The following is a 21956-nucleotide window of genomic DNA, read 5'->3' on the forward strand; positions in this document are numbered from 1 at the left end:
ACCAAAATAAATGATAGCAAAGTGGAGCACTGATTGTTTGAAATCTTTTTGATGCATATCCAAGTGAGCCCATTTTAGACATAATGCACAGGTAGGCCAAGATCTCCCATTAGTTGTAAACAGGTTAGAGTGTATGGCTTGTAAACATATTCATCTTGAATTTAAGAGGTAGGGGTGCATTTTAAAATATAATGCATGCAGCTGTTCTTGGCATCAAGTTGCTATTGTCCCCCAAAATTGGGGTTGAAAGTGGCTCACAATTTAAAAGAACAATGCAATTACCAACATACAAAAAACAAACATAAAAAGAGAATTCAACTAAAAGATTAAAAGCTCTAAAAACAATTCAGTGAAAATGGAACAGTATCCTTTAGCCACTTCTTTATTTTTTTCTGTTTTAAAAGCCAGTCTGAACAAAATGATTTTAGCCTGCCACTGGAAGAAGGATGGGCTCTTTTGGCTTCCTTGGGAAGGGAGTTCTACAGTCGAGGGGCAACTGTAAGCAGGAATGGCTTGTATCCAGTTGCTAGTCTCAAGGGAAGCAAGCATATTGGCTCTGTTACTGAATCAACACTTATGTGAATTACATTGATTCCTTTAGGTTTAGCAATAGGATTTAGGCCAACTTTCAAGAGCACATGTTTTTGTAAAGCAGTTCTTTCATGTAAACTATGTGTGTACAAGTTGTAAAAATGAGTGATTGTATAGGAGCATTTTTCTGCCAGGATTCTTGTGTATATTCAAGGTGAATGGGGCATTTATTTTCCTTTCATTTAGCAGAAAATCCCCTTCCATATTTAGTGCCAGCCATAAAAGTAGATGCTGCTCTTCTCCGACAGCTGCACCTGTCCAGTGGCATCCTAATGTCTAGCAAGACATACTAGATATATTTGACCAAAGGCTATTCTTCTCAGTATCCTCATCTGCTTAGCATCTTTTGATTAAGATAACTGCCATAAAGATTTGTTTTCTAAGGGGAAATCAAAAGGAATCCAGCAGCAGATTGTACTTGCTCAATGAGAGCTCTGTGTGCTTTAGAATTGGCAGGGTGTTGTGATTAGTGTGCAGCTCCACAGCGTTGGCTGCCAATGGCATGAAAAATATTACTCCACTTGGAGACACGTCTTTGTTTTCGCTTCTAGGTTTCTCTTTTCCCCTTTTCTCTTGCTGTCACATTTGACTAGCAATTGATTGATCTGCCCTGTACATGTTCTGTAGTTTCTCTGCTAATGAACGAATGTTTAAAGGAAGAGGGAAGTCACTGGGGCTTTGTTCTCTTCTACCATGACAATAAGAATTTGTTTCCCATTTGAAGCTTTGATAACCAAATGTGTTTCTCCTGTGTCTGTTGTATTTGATTCTTGTTCCATTTAGCCAATTTAATTAGCTGTTACAATGCCAGATAGTTGTCATACATGCCGCTAACACAACTAACAATGAGCCATCTGCCAATAGAGATTTCTTTCTGTCAGGTGTTGCCTCTCAGTAATTCAGTCCAAACTGAAGATAGCAGCACTGCATCAACCTGGCATACTGTGGAGCAGGCATCTCACTCTTTGGCGGCACTTTCATGTAATCTCTGTCATTCCTGCAGAACTTTTTGCTTCAGGGTGTGTGATTTTCCATTTATCTGTAACGGTCAAATAGATTTTTCAAAGAAAACAAGAGTTTATGGGGTTTTTTTATATCCCTGTTTGAGTTCTCAGCAACTGTTTGCATAATGATAGTAAATGTTTTCAAGTACAGTATATTTAACACACAGTTCCAAAGTAGTGTAAATGCATAGGCTATTTTGAGTTTAATTCCACTTAGGTTTACTTTGAATGGGACTGGGCAGACATCATAATAAAACAGGGCTTGACTACAATGAAAATATGCATTTCATACAGTGCCAGTGATAAACAATAGTGCTTCTCTATTTACTAACAGACTTGTAGCTTTTGTTTTTATTTGAGCTTTGATGTATTTTTGTTTTATTTAATTCTTTTTTGCATTTTATCAGTCTGTGGGTTCACCAAGAGGGTCCCAGAGGGTAGGCTACGAGACCAATTAAGCTTTCATGTTACTATTCATGTATTCCATGGAATTCCATGTAAATAGGAACATTTGCCAAATGTAGACATGCTTAGCTTGCTACATGTATTTCTGATGGAAAGCTATAGTAATTTGCTTTGCAATATGTTGTCTGACAAACAGGGTGCCATATTTAGTGTTTATTCGTGTGAAGTAATTAGGATCCCTCAGCTTCCTTTTCCATTAACATTGCTTTTATGCAACAGTTGCTTTCTTTTATATCTTTTTCCTATGTGAAATAAACCATCAATTTAGCTTGAACTCACTCTTTACATAAGATGAAAAGTTTGGCTTGTTATATCCCTTCATGTCATTTCTTACAAGGGTTTTCTTGGCAAGATTTATTTATAAAGGGTTTGCTTTTGCCTTTCTCTTATGCTGAAGGAGTGTGATTTGCCCAAGGTGGATTTCCAGGAATGAGTAAGGATTCAAACTCTAGAGTCATGCCCAGTGCTCCGACCACTAAACAAACTGGCTTTCAGAGTCTGGCTTTGTGATGCACAATGCAAGTGCTATAACGCACATGAAGTGTTCACCATTGTAGACTAGCTACTGTTTTCCAGACTCTATTTTTGTGTAATAGTGCCATAAATCATAGCAGCAAGTGGAGTCAGTACTATGGAGGAAAGTTTTTCAGCAACAATAAAGTATGCAGTATCTATGATAGCTTTTAGAAGAAGTTTTTTGTGTTTGTGTTTTTATTGTACTTGGTAACAATGCTATGCATTACTGGAGTGGTATAAAAAAAAGCTTTGGCCCTGCTCTCATTTCTATAATGTCTAACTCAAGGTTAAGCCTTTATACAATTTGTTTCCTCTTCAACAGAGTAGAGGTACAAAATAGTAAGCGTATCCTAGGCAGCATATAAACCCAAATAAATGGTGTTGAAAGTATTGTGGTACAGGCGGGGGAAGAGCCTATCAGACATCCCAATTTCTTTCAGTTCTTTTGGAAATGTTAAAACAAGTGCTCTGGTGCCAGTCAGTTGTTGCTTTACTGGATGACGAGTTTTGAAAAACCTAGGATATGATATTTCAGGAGCATTAAAATTTTAAAGCAAACATTTGTATTCATTATTAGTCAAAATTCAGCCAACACCCAACTTCTGTACTACAAAAGAGCTGAGACAATATTCTGGATCTCAGAATATATTGGTTCTCTTCTATGTTCCTGCTATAAAATTGGTGGAAATTAAAATAGAAAAAGTATTATCATCAGAAGCTTATTATTAAAATGATAATAAAAAAAAGTAAATTTAGCAACAAAAACGAAATATTTGGTTTCAAGAGAGGTTGGTTGCTGCTGGATTTGTTGGAGGCTTTCTTAAGGCTACAGAAGAATAACAGTATTCCAGGCATGTGTGAAATTATGTTGTTAATGGTTGTATAGATCCCCACCCCCAAATTCCACACATTCACTGTATTTAATCACTTAAACTATCACTGAAGTTTCACATTTACACATCTTTAACTGGATTACACTTTCAAGATCCTGGTGGGTTGTTCTCAAACACTAACAGTCTGTGCTATAGAGTGTGTTTTTTGCATTTTTAGCAATAAGTGTTGATCTCCAGTTCGTTTATGCATGGGAAAGTGGACAACTGCTCACAATGAAACCTCCAGCTTGTGCTTCTCCGTGCTGCTTCCTCTCAGCGCTCTTCTCTCTTTGGCGGCTGCCTAACACTGACTCTTCCTGTTAATGGGATTTTCCTTTGTGCTTGATCTAACCATGTGGTAGAACAATACAAATTGAACATGGTTCTGTCAAGCACCATGGAAGGCTCCATGCTTTCCTGCAGCATGGCATGCTGAGATACTTCTACTGTTTTCAGAAACTTCAGAAGGTGAGAGATGACAGCAGCAAAAGGTGAGCGTGGAACAGCAGCCATATAGTAAAGAACTTTAACCATTCCACAGAATTAAAAGGCTGATTGAAAAATCTCAAAAATTCATAAAATAATCTAGAGGGTGTTTTTGTAAACTTCTGATTTGTAAAATAGTGGCAACAAGTTTTATTAATTCCTCTTCAAGAGCACAGATTAAGCATATTGTTGATTTATTCAACTTTGTGTACACTAATGTATAAATCAAGCTTATGGATAAGTTGGCTGTTGATATGACTTGTGGATAAGTTGAGGGTCATTCTATGGAGAGGAGAAAGCACCAATTCCACCTTAGGGGGCCAGCCATCCCTGCCCACTGCTACCATTTCTTGGCATTCAAAAATCTCACAAGCAGTGCTGTGGTGGAGAGAGTAGAGGGGGTCGGGTCTTCTTTTAGGTTCTCTCAAGATGGATGAAGCTAATGCCTTTTGCTGCTCAGGCTTTAGGGGTTGATTTTTTTTTACTGAAATTTCTAGACTTATACATGAGTATATAGGGTTTGTTCTGTCGGTGGAAAATCTGTTAACATAGTCATCTTCAAGAGCTAAAGAATGCAAGTGAGTCACAATATCAGGATTCATGATCCACAATTGCCTCTGGATGTGTGCCATATAAAACATCTTCATTTGTAACTAATCAACATCCAGTTATAAAAACATTATTGTTGAAATACACACCATCGCATCAAGTAGAATAATTAAAATCTCCAATATTTATAGTTCTTACCTTGGTGCTAGAATATTGAATTATACAATATGATTGTATGTTTTATACTGATGCCTCAAATAAATAGCCATGCTCCCAGTGGTAATTTCCTATTGATACATTTATTTGTCTAACTTTAGAGAACCCTTTTCCAACTGAATTATCTGTCAAATAAGTTGCTATGGAAAAGGTACCTTTCTTACAGGAGAATTGTATTAAGTGGACAAACTTTGTTTTAAAGGTATTTTGTCCCAATTGCTGATGTTTCCACTGGGGAACCTCACTTGTGTAAACAAACAAGCAAATCTCCACCCTATAATCCATTTAAATTGTTTGAAAACCCATGCTTTTAATTTTCTCTGCATTGCTCTGCCTCATCAGATTCATTGTAGAGGAATTTTTCCCCCCTAATAATTTGGAAGAATTATTGAGATAACCAAAGTGGTATCTGAAAGTGAGAAAATATACCCCTTAATTTGGGCCAAACACCTGTAGTAAATATCTAGTTTCCCAAGTAAATACATACATACTTTAGTAATTTGTCACTTAGTATGGTCATTTGTCTTCATTCCTGAATAAACTTTGAAGTAAGCTCTTCAGTCTTCATTACTTTCATCAAGAATGTTTCAAGTGGTTGCCTCTTTTGTTTAATGTGTGTTTCTGAAAAGTGGGAAGAGAAGCTGATTTCTCTGCTTTGCTCTCTTCTTTTCTCTAATAAAAGTGGGAATAGTGCAAGAGCTGACTCTATGAGACCAAAGGGCTTAACTAATGTATAAAAGATGGTACTACCCCAAACTGATTTTCATAATAGATATTTTCACTAAAATAAGAACGAAAACGAATGTACATGTGAATAAAATACCAATGTGATACTTTAAACCCAGTTAGGTTTTAAAAAAAAACTTTTTTCCCATTGCTAAAGTTCTGAAATGACATTGTTTCCCTCTGCAGCCGCCCTCCATTTGATTTTTATAATTGAAGTAATGCTTGAACATAATCAATTTGATTGTATGTCTTGAATTGAACCATATCCACTTAAAGCCTCGTGAGGGCATGCTGATAAAGTAATGCATGTAGAGATGGATGGACACGTATAACTGGCACTGCAGCCAGATGGCTGGCTTTCACATTAGTTTACCTAATGGGAATAACATGATAGAGCTGCCACCTGTCCAAGAGATCTCAAGGCTCAAGTTAAAGAGTAAATTTCCTCCCGTTGGCAGCTGATTGCTGCTGTCTTGCAGGTTGATGGGTATCTTGGAGTGCTTGATGGCGGCATGTGGTGTTTATCACCTCACACTCCATGGTACTTCAGATAATTTGCATTTAAAATTTTAATGTACACATATACTTAGAGTTAATAAGCAACCTGTTTTTTTCCTGTTGTAGCTATTTCACCTGTATAAAGCAAGAGATTAGACATACTATTTTTTCTGTATGAATTTCTTTTTGTTTAGAAAAGAAGAAAAGATCAGGGCTCAGGTTACGATGCCATACCGTGCACCTTCTTTTCTTCCTTTTTTTTTTACATTATAAAATTTGGTTACAATTCCCACATCTTTATCTTGTGTTTCTGTTGGAATAATTGTTTTTTTTGTTTTATTGCTGTACGTTTTGGGCTCAGTCCCCATGTAAGCCGCTCTGAGTCCCCACTGGGGAGATGGGGCGGGGTATAAAAATAAAGTTATTATTTATTTATTTATTTATGTATTTATTATTGTGTTTCCCACCTGTAATGAACACAGTGGGCCCTTGTTATCATTTGAGATTTGATTCCAGAACCCTCTGTGGATACTAATAATTCATGGGTGCTTATCCCATTATATATGTAGAGTGCTGTCCTTTATTTAAAATAGCAAAATTAAGATAGTTGAATCTGTGTAGATGGCAAGCCAACTATACTCTCAATTTAATGACTCAAATTTTATATGTGCATGGTACACCATCAATTTCTAAGATTCTAAGTACACAGTATGTGCACACCTCAGTAGTCTTTGAACGTATTATACCATGTTTTAATTATGCATACAAATTATACCATGTCCCAACTGAAAGAATAACAAATAAACCATGTAGTCTCTACTTAAAAGAAATAAGTAGCTCTCTCTCAAGGTGACCAATATTTATATGATGCATATTTGAAGTGCATAGTGGTATGTTCTGACAGAGCTTAAGATGGGATCCAAAGAACTATTTAGGTTAAATAGAATGTTTATTTATTTATTTACTACATTCATATCCTGCCCTTCTCACCCCGAAGGGGACTCAGAGTGGCTTACAAATAATATTTACATACAGTGTATTATACCACCAGCACAGCACAACACTAGCACTATATACCAGCATATTGCACAATACTACTATACTGTAATATTACCAGTAATATTACATGTAATAAATAATATATAATTAATGTTGGGTGTAACTAGTGGAATTGTCATCTTTTTCCTTGGAAGAGCAAGCTACCCACCCGCTCACAAGCTAAGAAACATATTACTTCTGAAAATCTTCTCAGCTTTCAGAGATGCTTGCCAATGTAACATAAAGGTGGATCAGCCGCCTCATAAATGGAAGTCCAGAACTCTCTGTGTGGGAATTATTTGTGTGGTTCTTCTGATTCAGGTCTGTGTATTGAAAGTGATGTTCACTGAATGAATATGTATACAGTGCAAAATTGAGTGGTTTACATGCTTCGGTGTGTGATCATTGGCATGCCTCTTTCCAAATGACAAATTAGATGTGATAGGCTAACCACATGTATTTGTTCATGTGTCTGTCTTGTTCATACATAAGATGAGAATCAGGTTTAAAACTGAAGGAAAGTAATACCCTTCCTTGCCAACCTCACTGGTCTCTGGTTTGGCTAAGTTCTAGTATTGAAAAGAAGGCAGCAGAAAAGTGGAGCCTAGTGAAGTATGCGGGGGGGGGGGGGGTGCTTTCCTCACCAATGTGTTCCTTTTTGTGTAAGAGTAATCCCATACTTTGCTTGATACATGAAGGGGACACATACATAGATAAATAAATACTGAATGACACTTTTATCTAGTTTTGCTCTGTTTTGTGTTTACTAAAAATAAAAGAGAAAAACGTTTAAGTGTTATATGTCACAAAGCAAAGCTTCACTTATATTCCTTTCTGTATTATAAACTCATGTTTGGTATAATATTTCCCTTTAACAGCATCCATTAACTGCTGAGAGATTTCAATGCCTTAATTATATAGGGGGTGGCAGTACCTATCTTTCAAATACACATTTAAGCATTGAGATAATTGCCTGAAATGATTCACTAAACCTATGGTTTAATTATGATTTATACCCAATTGTCATAGCTTTCCAGCCCAAAAATGTACTCAGAAGCCCCATGTTCCCTTATAACAAGGCTGGGGGAAATGTAGCCCACAGGCTGTATGAGGTGCACAAACTCAATTTCTACCACTTTAGATGCTTCTTTGATGACCCCAAAGCTTCCTTACACCTTGTTGATGATTTTTAAAAAGCAGACTACACTTTTTTCTGGGTGATTTGTCACCCTTACACTGGCCAATCCTCCATACAACAAACAGTAAATATGGTAGTATAAGTCATTCCTGATATATCTGAATGTGATAGCAGGTTAAAACCACACACACCCATGCAGTTGCCAACCCCTATCTTACAGGATTATGGGTTCAAGCAGGATATTATTTTCACCCTCACCCTTCCCAGTTTTCTTTTTTCAACTGATCCCTAAAGTATTATTGCAGACCCCAATTCATGCTCTATACGCTGACATTGGGGGGGAGGCACCCAGAAAAAATGTGCATTTCCACAAGCATATAGGACATACTGTTTCTGTCTCTCCCTTGTTCCCTAGTGACTATTACTCATTATTGATTCTGTGTGTTGTTTCTTTAAAACATGACTCGTAATAGAAAGTTAAGATCAGGGTCGTATATCCATTACTTTGATGTAAACAAATGTTAATATATACAGTACTTGGTGGTAAATGTATAGTTACAGAAATATGAAAAGAAACTGCACATATGCACATCACCCTTAACTTAGTTAAGGTTAAGTCCTGCTTAAGGCTAAACACCTTCAGTTGGAATTTTACAAATACAAAAACATAATTACTGTGACTCCTATGAATTTTGCATTAAATATGAAAGTATAAGAAAAAAAATGAGGAAACGGGATGAGCAAAGTGCAGTTATTGTGGGTGTGAGTGAGCTTTCTCCCATATATTTAATACTTGTAAGAAAAGTAATGATATATTTCATGTTGATACTCCCAATTTAAATACAATTTTAAAGAAGCAAGTCATATTTATTTTTATAGAATTAAATCCAATATAGTGTTTTTATTTTCATTCTTACTTAATAATTCACCTATAATTAGGTGACTGTAACCTAAGCTCATTTTGAACTTTCAAAGACAAAATCAGTATTTTGCATTTTACCTGTAAGTTAACTAGTACTGAATATTAACAAGTGCTTGAGGACCAGTATGTATGAAGGCAGTTTTTTTGTATGATACTAGTTAGCAAATACTGCATTTTAGTGAGTTGAAGAATTGGTGATTTTGTGGTTTTATACTTAGTATTGCTACATTAAATCTTTGTGTGGCACCATTTTATATGTTCCTCTCTGCCAACAATCTGACTTTGACTTATGGCAACCTTATGAATGAGTGACCTCTATATCACCCCTGTCATCAATAGCCCTGCTCAGGCCTTGCATACAATGGCCTGTGACTCCCTTTATTGGGTTTATGTAACAGTAATGCAGTTTTCCTCTTTTCCTTGGACCTTGCGAAGCATTACTGTCTTTTCTAGTGAGTCATGGGTTCTTATGATATGTCAAGTCCGGCAATCTCGATTTAGTTATTTTGGCTTCTAGAAAGATTTTTCTAGGATCCATTTATTTGTCTTTTTTGGCAGTCCATGACATCTGAAGAATGTTCTTCCAGCACTACATTTCAAATGAGTTGATTCTCATCCTTTCGGCTTTACTGTCCAGCTCTCATAACCGTACATAGAAATGGATCATACAGTGTCATAAATTGTCTTGACTTTGGTATTCAGTGATATATCTTTACATTAGAGGAACTAGTCTAGCTTCTTCACAATTGCCTTTCCAAGTCCTTGCCTTCTGGTTTATTGACTGCAGTTTCTATTTTGATTAATGACTAAGCCAAGGTATAAAAAAATCTTGGATTACGTTGATGTCTTCATTTCCTGATTTGCAGTTATATAAATAATCTGTGGTCACTATTTTTGTTTTCTTAATGGTCAACCATAAACCTATGTTTGTATTTTCTTCCTTAATATTATTTAATAATCATTTCAAGGCTTTGTTCTTTTTGACTAGTAGTATGGTATTATCAGCATATCTTAAATTGTTAATGTTACTTCCTCCAATTTTTATGCCTCCTTCCTCTGAGTCTAATTCAGTTTTGCTCATTATACACTCAGCATACATGTTAACCAGATAGCTTAATGAAGCGCAGCTTATATACAGGTCTGTATTTCATGTACAAAACAGCTTTTCTGAGTTATGATAGTAGAAAACACCAGCAATGTTCTCAAACTAGGTTAAGATCTTTAAATTGATTCAGATCTCTGTGCACATATTTTTTTGTTGAGAGCCTTTACGGAGTTATTTTGCAGAGTAATTCAACAACTTTGCCTTCTAGTCCTTTACCTTCCCAGAATGTCATTTCTAAAGAGGTGTTATTTGTCAGATAAGTGAATCAGACATTGACAAATAGAGGTTTCAATTACAACTGACTTATATAGACCTGGAAAAGTTACAAACACTTGGGTTTGTTAGGATGGTGGAAATAACAGATGATTTCAGAGAAATATTTAGTTGATGCCACAATGAACTATGAAGTGAGCAGGCAATTATTAATGAATTAATGTGTGCTGATAACTCTTTAACAAAACATTTAATGTTTAAATGTCTTAATTCCTATTTTTAAAAATCAGGAATGGCTGGTTTATTTGGAAAGACATTTAATTAAAATAAGTCAAAGCATTCTGAGATGCCATTTTTGCTAAATATACAAAGCACTGCGTGTGGTTAAAGTGAAAGTCTTTGCTACTCAAATTAATTCCTTCTGCACTGGGTTGTTGTATGTTTTCCGGGCTGTATGGCCATGTTCCAGAAGAACACTGTTCTGCACTATTCTTACATTGTTTAATATATATATATATATACATTTGCAAAGCACACTCATTTGTTCGATTAGACTTTATCAAAGCTTTCTTGTGTCTCTGAGTTGGTACTAAAACTGAGAAAAATATTTTCTGAAAAGAGAAAATGCACTGGAAGAAACTTGCCAAAGAGACTTGCCAAAGAGGGAACAGGTCCACAATCTCTTAGATCTACAGTGAAGTAAATTGTTGCAACTACTTCACAGCATAATAAAGATTTCAGTCCATTCTTTTCCATTCACCAAGCGAAATGGAAGTGCTCATTCCTTTAGAAGTAATTTGTGATAGCTATTTTTCTGTGTAGTTATTTATCTGGAAATATTAAACTTTGCAGGTTCAGAGGACTACAGGAGTAAGTTCACTGGGGAATGCTTTATGGACCTGATCTGTCCCGAAAAATGCCGCTGTGAGGGAACAATTGTAGAGTGTTCTAACCAAAAGCTCACTCGACTTCCCAGCCACCTTCCAGAATATACAACAGACTTGTAAGTGTGGAAATTTTTGCAAAAGAGACCATAGAATATTCAGCTATTGAAGCGATTCAGTGTGTCTTATTTAGATGGTATCCAAGGTTTTAAAGGGCATTGTAAAACAACTGCAATATTGTGGTGTTAAGAGTACTGCCTTGGAGGAAAATAAAAACTGTCTAATTACATTACTTAGGATCTGTATTCACACTAGACTTCTGATTTCAAGAATCTTTAAGTAAAAAGCTTACTTTCTTGGGGTGGGCAATATGTGGTACATTAATTGCATATACTACATACCTTTTTTCCTTGCCTTTTTAGTAGCCTCTAAAAACAAGATCCAAAAGGAAGAACAGGGTCAGAAAGGAAGGAAAACTGCTGTTCTGGGAGCCTGTCAGAAATATAAGACTCCTTTAACAAAAAAAGTGTGTTCCTGATGCTCTCTTGTTTTGGTAAAAATAAGGGCTGCTGAAACCCGAAATTGATTTATAGTCATTCCAGGTTCTGTAGAGCTACTGATCTAGTCCTTTGTTGAACCCAAGGACAGGAAATGACATCGAATTGACTACCTGTTGCCCTGTTTTGAATGAAGCTAAATTATGACTAGTCCTTTCAAAGTGCCTTCCAGAACCATTGTCTTTGGCATGGTTTAATGGCCTCACCTGGCTGCTTTTGCTATGTAGGATTCCTCCAACTAGTGCTAGGTTGCTAGAAGTACTCAGGAGCATATGCTTATATTCAAATGCAGCTGTTCAGAATGGCAGTTTATATGATTTTTTTTTACATAGCAATAGTAAAGGAATTCCGTTCAAAAATTAAATTCACCATTCAATTTATAAATGCAAAACACACACACATAAATCATATATGTATGTATGTATGTGTGTATGTATGTATATGTATATATCAAAATACAGATTAAAATGTATTTCTATAAAATAGAAATAAATAAGATGGAGTAACTGACCTAAGATGATCCAGGCAACTTCATAGTTATGTAAGGATTTGAGTTTTCTTCCAATGCATTTGTCACAATGCTATGCTGTTTATTTGTTTGATTGCATATATGGCCTTTCTCTGAGAATGTCATTCATGTCTTTGTTGATATTTTTAGTGCAAAAAATGTTCATGCTATATGGGTATTTCCAAGCCAATAATGTCTTACATGATTTCATTGTTATTTCTCCTAAGGCGTTTACATGATAATGACATTTCTGTTCTGGAAGCAACTGGAATATTCAAGAAGCTCCCCAGTTTAAGAAAGATGTAAGTTTCACAAATTTTGTTGCTTTTAATTATGAATACAGTCACAGAGGCTCAGATGTGAATTTATGCGGACTCAAATGTTGTTTATTTTTTTCCCAAATAAACATACAGAATCTGGCTGCCAGTATGCTATTAAGAAGTTTAAAGTACAAATACACTTAAGAAAGCACATTGCTTCAGTATCCAAAACAGAAGATACTTCTATGTCAATAGGTGTCAAGACACTGCAGCCAGAGCTTAGCAAGAGTAGTCAAGGCAGTCCACAGTCAACACAGAGATAGCACTTACAAAATTTTAATCATAGGAGATTTCCAAAGTCCGGTCCAAAGGTCACATACACAAGGCTCTCCAGCTAGTCCAAATGAAGTCCAGGGTCATTCACAAAGGTAATCCACACAAAGTAGCAAGCACAAAGGGTATTCTGAGAGACTGGTCCAAAGGTCAAACACATTCGCAGTCACCAATTACCTCTGGCATGAAATACAAGGCCCAAGGGTCAAAGTCACCGGCTGAAACATCCAACACAACTATTGCTTCCAGCAAGGTACTGTTGCCGAAGCTTATTTTTTATGCTGCTCCTTCAAAAGTCCTACTGCTGGTCATTCCTCTTTTGGACCAAACTCTTTGACTGGGGTAGCTGAATTATGTACATTCTGTGCTATAACTGGGCAGGGAGCGTTATTGCTGTCATTTCAGGCTGTTCCTCTCTCATGGGCTCAGGCTTGGCTGCTGGGAGGCAACCCCCCCCCCTTCCACCTCCTCCTTCTCTTGTCCATGGTCCTGACAATAGTAACAAGACAAAAGATGAACTATTAATAGGTTTGCTAGTTCTGAAGTATCCCAAAACTAAAGTTTCCAGACCAGAACATGAGATATAGAGATGATTACTGTTATAAATTATAAAGTGTTACACATTAAGTACCAACCACAGTTGCTGACTGCTTGTCATTCAGATATACACACACTGAACTATTCCAGATAAAGATGAAATGATAGGGTTATTCCTTTTCAGGTAATTAGGGAAATGGAATAAGAAATGTTATACAGTATAAAATGGACTGGTCCATGAGGTCACGAGTAGTCGGAAACAACTGAATGATTGAACAGCAACAACAACAACAACAACAACAACAGCATACAGTATTAGCTTCCTTTCTTCTAGCCAAAAAGGCTAGAAGAGTAGAGCGGTGAATGAGTACTAACACTACAGTGTCTGGGAGGCAAAGAGTAAGCTACTAAATAAATACATAAACCTCCTGGAGAGTCTTTACAAGTTACAGCAACAAATCAGAAATTTTAGCAAGCCAGTGCTCTATTAGTGTAATTGAAGATTTATACACAGTACTGTTCTCTTGTCTGAGGTGATCTCATCCAAACTGGGGACATTGCTTCCCTTGCCTATAAATAATCCACAAAAACAGGAGACTTGGGATCAAGCTCTGAGATCAGAAGTTAGTAATTAAAAAGTGCATTTATTTATTGAAATTTCAATAAATAATAAATAATAACCTTTTGTTGATGATGATGATAAAAGAAAACTTTATAGACCACCCTATTTCCCTGTGGGAACAATGTAGATATATAATCTATCAGTAAGTGGAGAAGGTTAGGTTGTGCGCTGGGTGTCCTTCAGTCCCCATACTAGTATCTAATTTTTCCCATAATTTAAAAGAATTGCAACAGCAATTTCTTTGGATGAACAGCTATTCTTGTCTAGTTGTTGTGCTAGGAAGTGACCTTCACCACCTGAGAAATTTGTCAGTGTTATGCACAACATAATATACATCAGTGCAAGATGACAACATGTAGGCACAAAGAAGTTGAGGCATCCCTTACCTTAGCCTGGTGATCCAGTGGAGAAAACAGTGTTCTGAAGACTACTACTAATTCTTCACATAGCATAGGTTTGGACTATAAAAGATGATCTGCATTTCTTATATGGTTTAGATTGGAAGCTTCTCACCTCGTGTGTCATAATTCTCTCTCCGGTCTCATCATGTGGATCCATTATCTTCTGGAAAGTAGGTGTCGATTAACAAGCCATGAACAAAGGCACATTAATTAACCACCTTAAGAGGTTCATGCTTTTTGGCCCTGGGGCAAATCTAAGTAGCTTCTTCTTTGGTAGACGCAGTTCATGCGCTATTATGGTAGTTCCTTGTTAACTGCAGTGACCTTTCCTTATAGGACACACCTGTTTCATTCATTAATAATCTATAATGCCTTTTTTGCATTTATTGTTTATGCCCGTATTTTAAATATATTATTCTTGTACAGGAATATTTTAATGTACAGTGGAGTCATTTTTCTCTTGAGTTGTACAAAATACAGCTCCTCTTGAGGAGAAATATTACTCAATAGAAATTTAGTGGATTTTTAAAAAACATACGTGGCATAGCAATTGGTTCCTGACTGACCTTGTCAAATTTGGTGGACTACATTCACATCTGAAACAAATTCATAATGTGCTAATATTGAATTGCCTGTACCTGCTGCCCAAAGTTAAATTGAAAGGAAACCATATAGCTAGAATATTTATATACTGATGTCTCTTTTTCTCCTTTCCCGTGTCCACAAATAACTAAACATCTGGTGTGCACTATTTACTTCTGACTGCAAGTTCTTATTTCCAAGGCTGGTTTGGATCGATTTTCTAAATTCTAGTCCAGCTAATGTCTCTGATGGTGTCTATTAGAGCTTTTTAAAGAAAAATAACAGAACAATTTTATATACTTTTTGAAATCTGGAATTCTATGTATAATATCTTTAAAATGTCAAATAGCTCTAAACTGGGGTTCACAAACCAAGAATGGAAAATATATGTAAGGCTGATATCTCTTTAATGCTGCAGTTATGGAAATACACTTGGTAGACCATCTATCTCTGTGTATTGCATGAGAGATTTTAATAATCTGGAACAGGTTATGTCTCTTTTTGTACGCCGATTTTCAAGGAGTAGAGACTGCCGGACAAAGGAGCATTTTCAGTATGCATGAAATGTTCCCATTTAGCATTTTATATCTTTGCGAGGCAATAAATTCTCCATGCTCTATTCTTGGAAAATATAAGTATTTAGAAATACAGGTGCAGTTCAGATGTCTGCACTCTAGCAGCAAGAGCTAACAGTCTTGCAATCTATCATAAAGCTGCTTCATTGATGCCTGCAAGCAGAAATCTCTCCTTGCTGGGGTATTTAGGGTTTTTGTCCCATTACAAAAGACACCTGATGCAGTTCAGTGTGAAAAGCCTATTTGACTGGAAAGCACTTTTTGTTTACAGTTTTCTTTCTTAAAAATCATGAATCTCTCTTGTTTGCCACCTCTTGCTTAAAATTCCAAATTCGGTTTTGTAGAATACAGACAATACCCCAGTTACAGACATCCGACTTACAAATGACTCATAATTAAGAATGAGAGTGAGACAACAGTAAGTGAGATAAATCTACCCCTCAGAAGGGAAATTTGCTCCTGGATGAGTTATCATGGGCTAAAGGGGTCTCAACTAAAGCATTCTCACCAAACCTTGTTTCCACAACAAGCCAAATGTTTCAAAATCTGATTATCACAGGGACAAAAAGCAAGGTGAAATCTTCTGAACAGGAGCACAGACAGCAAAACAAACACCACAGGAATGTTAACCCTTCCCTATGCTATCCAAAACTAAAAATACATATTTCGGCTGGATTCACACTTAAAAATGTACCTGTTCTGACTTACATACAAATTCAGCTTAAGAATAAATGCTCTGGTTATATCCCGTTTGGATTACTGCAACGCACTCTACGTGGGATTGCCTTTGAAGACTGCCCGGGAGCTCCAATTAGTACAACGGGCGGCAGCCAGATTGATAACCGGGGCGGCATACAGGGAGCGTACTACTCCCTTTGTTAACCCAGTTCCACTGGCTGCCGATATGCTACCGAGCCCAATTCAAAGTGCTGGTTTTGACTTATAAATCCCTAAACGGTTCTGGTCCAGCTTATCTGTCCGAACGTATCTCCTCCTATGAACCATTAAGAATGCTAAGATCACCTTGGGAGGGCCTGCTCTCGGTCCCACCTGCCTCGCAAGCACGGCTGGTGGGAACAAGGGACAGGGCCTTCTCAGTGGAGGCTCCTCGGCTGTGAAATGCCCTCCCATTTAGAGATTTCTGCCACAATGAACAGTATAAATAAACCAGTGCTTGTAGTTACCCTGTACAATTGTAGTCTCTTCCTAGGGTATGTGAATACTTCATATGCTCTTATTGTTAGAATTTTATAAAGCATATAAAAGTTACAGAACACTATAAGAAACTATAATAATGCACATAAATGTATTGTTTATATTGTTTAAAACATTTTATAAATGAAAAGTATATTCAAACCAATGCCAGCTTCTGAATACTGAAAAATAGAGATGGGTGCACATTCACTTATACTGGTTGTGGTATGAATCCTAAAGGAACTAAAAGATCAGAATTTTAAAGAAAATTATTCTCCTTTTTCTAATTTTGTGTCTATAAGACCACATCCAAAGAAAAGATGGATGGACACCATCAAGGAAGACATGTGTGCTGCCAGTCTGAGACCTGAGGATGCCCAAAACAAATGCTAATCCCTCCATTGGAAAAAATAGCTTAGAAAGAAGAAGAAGAGATGTGTTATTTACAGGAAATGCTTTTCATGGTATACACACAGTACTCTGCCTCTATCATCTGAGACTTAAAAACCATGGTTTATGGAAGTAAGAGCAAGTATTAGGTCCTTCTCCTTTCCCTTGATCAGGATTCCAGGGCTTAGTGTCTCCTGTCTCCCAGTCCTTTACGGAAATTGAGACAGGGGTCTTGGATGCAACCAGACAACATTCCCGAGATAATTTATACACAAGGTTAATGCGAGACAAAAGGCACGGGCCTGCTTGGTTTTATGAAACTGTGATTTCATAGAATGATAGAATCATAGGATAATAAAGTTGGAACAGACCACATGGGCCATATAGTCCAACCCCCTGCCATGCAGGAAAAGCACAAAGTACACCTGACAGACAGCCATCCAACCAACCTCTGTTTAAAAGCCTTGAGGAAAGAACTTCTACCACACTTCAAGACAGAGAGTTCCACTGCTGAATAGCTCTTTCAGTCAGGAAGTTCTTCCTAATGTTTAAGTGGCATCTCCTTTCCTTTCATTTGAATCCATTGCTCCGAGTCCTAGTCTCCAAGGCAGCAGAAAACAAGTCTGCTCCTTCCTCCTTATGACATCCTTTCATTGATACAACATAATGCTTTATGCAGTTTTTGGCGCTTATGCTGTGCATGAGGAAATGTCTGTTACACCTGTAACCTTTACTATGGCAACATGCTAATTTAGTGCTATCTATGAAAATTAAACCTCACCAGCTCTCTTTTTCCTCTGTCCACCATAGCAACAGAGGCAAACCAAGGCCAGTTCACTATGACACCTTAGAAACATTATTGGTATGCTGTAATAGTATATATGGGCAGCTTTCACTTGAAGCCTTTGTCTGTTCTGTCAATAAGTCTTGTGTTTAAGCGGCCCCCAAGGATTCATTGACACAATTGATTTCAGGGTCAACTGTGGCTGCTTTTAAGAAGTCCCTTGGTACAAATTTACATGATAGCTCATCATGAATACTGAAAAGCCATTAGGTGCCTGCTTCTAATGAATGTGAACGGCAAGTACTATTTAAGTGGAAAAGAATATCTGAACATAATAGCACAATGCTGGTTGTCTGCATCTGGAAAATATTTCACAAACTTAAAAAAATATTTCCCATATCACAGCTTATGTAAAATGTTGGCAGAATTTAAGGAGTTAGAGCCAATGACATTTTCACACATTATTGTATTACCTGTTGTAAAACAGGTGCATTTATTATTCTTTAAGTTAAGTATTTTCACCTGAATATATCCTGCAACAAATAAAGAGTCTGTTATTTCCACAATTTTAAGTCTGTTATTCAGTCACAAGAAGTGTCCATCTGATTCACGTACAGATAGCCAGCATCAGTTAAATCTTTAATCTGCTATCTGTTGCGTTTTGGTGTTCCAGGGACCTGTACAATGTAACAAACAGAACAATTTCAGGACAGCCTGGACTGAATTCAGCATGTTGGCAATTGCATGTAACGAACCGGCTGTAAACAGCTGAACCATTTGCCTGGGTGCCAATGTTGACTTCAATGCTGAGCTATTTAAAAAGCACACAGAATATCTTGATTCCATTGTGAGTGGGTCACAGTGGGTGTTGAGAGCCCCTCTCTCTATTTCAACTATGATTGCTAATGGCCATTGACAGAGAAGGATTGCAGCCAGGAACTGCAAAATGTCATTCCCTCCCAAGTTCCAACCCCTTTTTCTTGATGTCTTGTTTAGATTGTAATCCTCAGGACAGGGAACTGTCAATTATAAGCCTCTCTGGGAACCTTTGTGGTTGAAGAGGATGGTATAAATACTCTAAATACATAAAATAATTAATTTTGTTTTGATGACTGCAGGGTATTATAAGAGAAATAATTCATGAAGTAGAAAAAAGATCCTTAAGCAAATGTATCAAAGAAAGGAAAGAGTAAACACTGATAGATCTGCAGAGAGGATGAAAAGTGAAGAAAGAGCAGTCACATTTGCAGTTCGAAAACATGCAAATGTGAGTAGATAAATAGGTACCACTCCAGCGGGAAGGTAACAGCTCTCCATGCAGTCATGCTGGCCACATGACCTTGGAGGTGTCTACGGACAATGCCGGCTCTTCGGCTTAGAAATGGAGATGAGCACCAACCCCCAGAGTCGGTCACGACTGGACTTAACGTCAGGGGAAAACCTTTACCTTTTTTTAAATTGTTGATCACCTTATTCATGTAATATATAAGTAATGAATGACAATCTGAATATAAGTAATGACATGATAAATTAACTACTGTTGTACATTACAATATATACAAACATCTGGAAATCGGGGAGGGAACATAAGCCTGAAAAATGTTTAAAAATTGTGAAGATTTTCTGGGACGTTTAAGATTCAAACTGATAAGCATAATATATATGATTTAACTGTAGTTGGGGAAGCAGGGTGTGACAGTCCCTGGGGATAACACAACTGAAAACAAAGAGAAGGAAGAGATTATGAAATATTGAGACATAGAAATGGAGGTCAAATACCTCTGGAAAACTAGATAACTGCACTTCCAGTGGTGATGGCTTCTCTGGAAGCAATTCAAGACAAAATATCTGAATGGAATCATTATTGATGGGATCACAGTAGCACAATTTCAGAAATTATACTTCTTGGAACATGCTACATTATTTGGCAATACTTCACTGATTTCTTGCTTCTTGGATGGAATCCAAATAACTAGTGGTTAACCATTTGGTAACATCTGGGAAACTAAAGCTGTGGATAATGGATGTGATACATGGGAAAACTGGTCTCTGTTCCAGAGTCATTCTGTTTATACAATCACTTATACATGTTTCAAATGCAATAAATCCTATTTACTAATCTTGCCTTTATAAACATTTGCGTAGTTGACAGATGAAGAATCCCACAAGATGGTTTTGCCAATATAACTACAGGTTGAGCATCCTTTAATTGAAATGCCAAAATGCAAAGTATTCCAAAAATCCAAAATAGCCCACATGGATAGTTGAGATAGTGACATAATGATGGTTCAAAGTACCAAAGATTGTAGAAAATTATTACAAATATAGTGTAAAGTTACCTAAGGGCTATGAGTATAAGGTGTATATGAAACATAGATGAATGTTATGTTTAGACCTGCCTACAATCTCCTAGATATCTCTATCAAATGCAGGTATTCCAAAATCCAAAACACTTCCAGGGCCTCATCACATGGAGGTTAAGAAGCCGGGGAACTCTGGGGCAATGAAGGCTTCGCCCACCTCTCCCTCTGCATCTCCCTGGATGCTCTTAAAACCTGATCCTGACATTTGGGAAACCTTCTTGGACAAGTTTTAAGAGACATAACCAACTTCAGCAAGGAGAAGGGGAAAAGGTTCCTATTACACTAGCAGGGATCCATGTGACATTGTCTTTTAGTCCTAGATGTTTAGTTGGATGTGGTTTACCAAAATGTGCCTATCTCTTTAAAATGTAATGGAAGAACTGACCCTTTAGTGTCACTGGTTATTGGACAAAAAAGACGTGGCAGTAACAAGAATAATGCTTGCATTATCTGTGGATTTAAAAGAGATTCTTAACTAATTTTTTCATCAGACAACAGTTCAGCACCAGATTGAATTCATCTGTCATAACACTGTTTCTGAACTGTTTGTGACATTAAACATAAAGCCTAATCTTTATACTATGGATTGAAGTAAAATGCATGAAGCTACTTTAAAGGGAGGAGAGAGAGCACTTCCATGATTGTAGTTGTTTTTGTGCTTTGTTGTTACCGCTCTTTCCCTCCCTTATTCCTCAGACTGGATAAAAGGTGATGGGTCACAAGCTGCACAGCCAGGCTGTCTCTGCTGTTTGAGGAAACAAACCAGGCTACCAGTAACTCATACAGTTACTAATCCTAGCTTTCGAAATTGCTTTCACACAGTGGAGGCCATGATAGAGAATATACTTAGCATTGCATAAAAATATGCTTGTTTGCAGTGAATCCTTGGCATCTATTCTCTTTAGAATGGCTGTCTTTGACAAATTGTTGAGGGAGATTTTTTTTCCTTTTGTATTTCTCCTTTTTTATTTCTTGTTCTGGTTGTTAATTCCCCTATTCTTTTCAGACCTTTAAAATTATAATATTGTAGGAACAAACTATTTTACTTCCTAATATTTTGTGTATAGTATGGGCTTCCCCCCCCCCCCCTCGGTATAGTTACATACAATTATTGCGAAATTCCCAGGACACTGTAACTACTTCACCTCAACTCTCCCCCTTAAATTTTACATTGCCTAAACTAGAATTCCTAAATGAAAAGGTCATGAAGACTCAGATGAAATATGTGGGAACTAGAGTTGTATGCTCCATGCAGTCATGCTGTCCAGATCACCTTGAAGGTGTCTACGGACAACACTGGCCCTTCGACTTAGAAATAGAGATAAGCACCAACCCCCAGAGTCAGATACAACTAGGCTTAATGTGACAGCGTGGAATGATGGTAGCAGGGGATGGTTTCGATCCATCGACCTCTGCTACCATCATAATGTCAGGTGAAAACCTTTACCTTTTTAGAGTGGGGCAAGGAATTCGTTTCTCCCGTTTCCTTCATTTCTTTTGTGCCTTTTATTTCTTCAGGAGCACGGAACAGGAAGGCCCCTCCCGCTATGAACGTAAAGCAGTATACATGGCTCTCTTTCTGACTCTATCTATGCTGGAACCCTGTGAAGTAGATCAAACTGAGAGA

The 21956-nt window shown here is 37.1% G+C and overlaps 1 protein-coding gene and 1 non-coding gene across 5 annotated transcripts in view; both read left to right on the forward strand.

The window, feature by feature from the left end:
* Positions 1–21956, forward strand: part of slit3 (slit guidance ligand 3) — a 558157-nt gene that overhangs the window by 415838 nt on the left and 120363 nt on the right. For all 4 annotated transcript variants that reach the window (XM_062970473.1, XM_062970476.1, XM_062970474.1 and 1 more), the window contains 2 exons: positions 11192–11342; positions 12516–12590. In XM_062970473.1, coding sequence (XP_062826543.1) covers positions 11192–11342; positions 12516–12590 — 226 coding nt within the window. The remainder of the gene's footprint in view (positions 1–11191; positions 11343–12515; positions 12591–21956) is intronic.
* Positions 3765–3862, forward strand: mir218-2 (microRNA mir-218-2). The gene has a single exon (NR_129928.1). It is a non-coding gene; the product is annotated as a microRNA mir-218-2 (primary transcript).

The sequence above is a fragment of the Anolis carolinensis genome, chromosome 2 (assembly GCF_035594765.1).
Source record: "Anolis carolinensis isolate JA03-04 chromosome 2, rAnoCar3.1.pri, whole genome shotgun sequence".
Lineage (NCBI taxonomy): Eukaryota > Metazoa > Chordata > Lepidosauria > Squamata > Dactyloidae > Anolis > Anolis carolinensis.